The 1493-nt window shown below is 64.0% G+C and overlaps 1 protein-coding gene across 1 annotated transcript; it reads right to left on the bottom strand.

The window, feature by feature from the left end:
• Positions 1-555: 555 nt before the first annotated feature.
• On the bottom strand, positions 556-912 carry LOC123657875 (the record flags this gene model as incomplete). The annotated part of the gene is made up of 1 exon (XM_045593372.1): positions 556-912. A coding segment is annotated over one exon (357 nt), but the record flags the coding sequence as incomplete, so codon positions are not given.
• Positions 913-1493: the final 581 nt, after the last annotated feature.

The raw sequence follows: 1493 nt of genomic DNA on the forward strand, positions 1-1493 counted from the left end.
ACGCGCCCAGGTAGAAGTCCAGGAACTCCTCCCCTTGGAGCCTAGGTCCCAGACCTAAGTCTGGGGCCTAGGCTCCAAAGGCCCGGGAACCTAACCTAACCTAACCTAACCTAACCTAACCTAACCTAACCTAACCTAACCTAACCTAACCTAACCTAACCTTTTTTTTTTTTTTTTTTTTTTTTTAACGTGTGGAAAATCCTTCATGGACACCCTCCGGTTGGGGGGGCTCGGAGGGGAGTCAGACTCTTACTGAACAAAAACCACACGTGTGTTCCGCCTATGCGCTTGTGGCGAGATCGCGAGGACACAAAGCTCTTTCGCGATCCCGCCGGCGCCTGCCCAGACTAGGGCCCGTCGTCGTCGCCGCAAAAGCGACAGCGACCCGAGAGAGGATCCCTTGAACACATAAGATCGCCTCTCTCCGTCCTCCTCGGGATCGTGCGATGCGGTCGATAGATCCCCCGACCTATCGCCCGCTGATCCAAACTACGGGGGCGGCGGCTGCAGGTTGGCCAGGTAGGCCCTGCGCCGCCGACCGCGTCTACCGCGACGAGACGGAAGCGAGTTCGGATCCCGTTCCCGCTCCCGCTCCGCCGCCTCCTTCCGCAGCATCACGGCGCTGCAGAAGGAGGAGACGGCGCTCCAGTTCTCCTCGCTGCCGACCATGGCCGAGACCACGGCCGGCAGCGAGAGATCCGCTCCGATGGCCGCCGACAGGGCGGCGCGCTCTTCGCACCACGCCGGGCAGACCGCGCGCGTGTGCTCCGCCGTGTCCTCGGCGCCGGCGTCGCAATGGTGACATTCCGACGTCGGCTCCCGCCCCAGCGCTCGGCACAGATAGCGACCGAAGCAGCCGTGCCCGGTCAGCATCTGCGCCAAGTGGAACGACATCGCACCGTGTCGCCTATCGACCCAGCCGCGCAGAACGGGCCGAATCGCCGCCACCAGCCCCCGACTCGTAATTACGTTCGGGTCCTCGAGATTCTCCGACCACTTCCGGAAGAGGCCGTCGCGAGCTTCTCTCCTCCATCGCACGACCTCTTGCGGACGAGGCGGTTCCTCCCTCAGGCGCGCTTCCGTCACGCGCCAGAAGACCGACGCGAGAGCTTCGGCCTCCAGTTCCCACGGGGGGCTGCCGGCGAGGAGACACGATGCGATGTAGGACACCGTGCGGTACGCCCTCGCAGCCTGCAGCGCGATAGCGCGGTGCGGCCTGCGAATCAGCGACACGTTCCGCGCGCAGAGAGCGCCCGCCCAAATCGGAGCGCCATACAACGCCATCGAACGCACGACGCCCACGAAGAGGCGTCTGCATTTGTCGGCGGGCCCTTCTAGGTTGGGCAGTAGACTCCCGAGCGCTCCGGCGGCGGCCAGAAGCTTCGGGGTCAGCCGCCGGAAGTGTTCGTCGAACTTCCAGCGACCGTCGAGAACGATGCCCAGGTACTTCATCGTCGACCCGACGGCGATCGAAGTACCCCCGACGACTATCG

This window comes from Melitaea cinxia, chromosome 11 (assembly GCF_905220565.1).
Source record: "Melitaea cinxia chromosome 11, ilMelCinx1.1, whole genome shotgun sequence".
NCBI classification, from domain to species: domain Eukaryota; kingdom Metazoa; phylum Arthropoda; class Insecta; order Lepidoptera; family Nymphalidae; genus Melitaea; species Melitaea cinxia.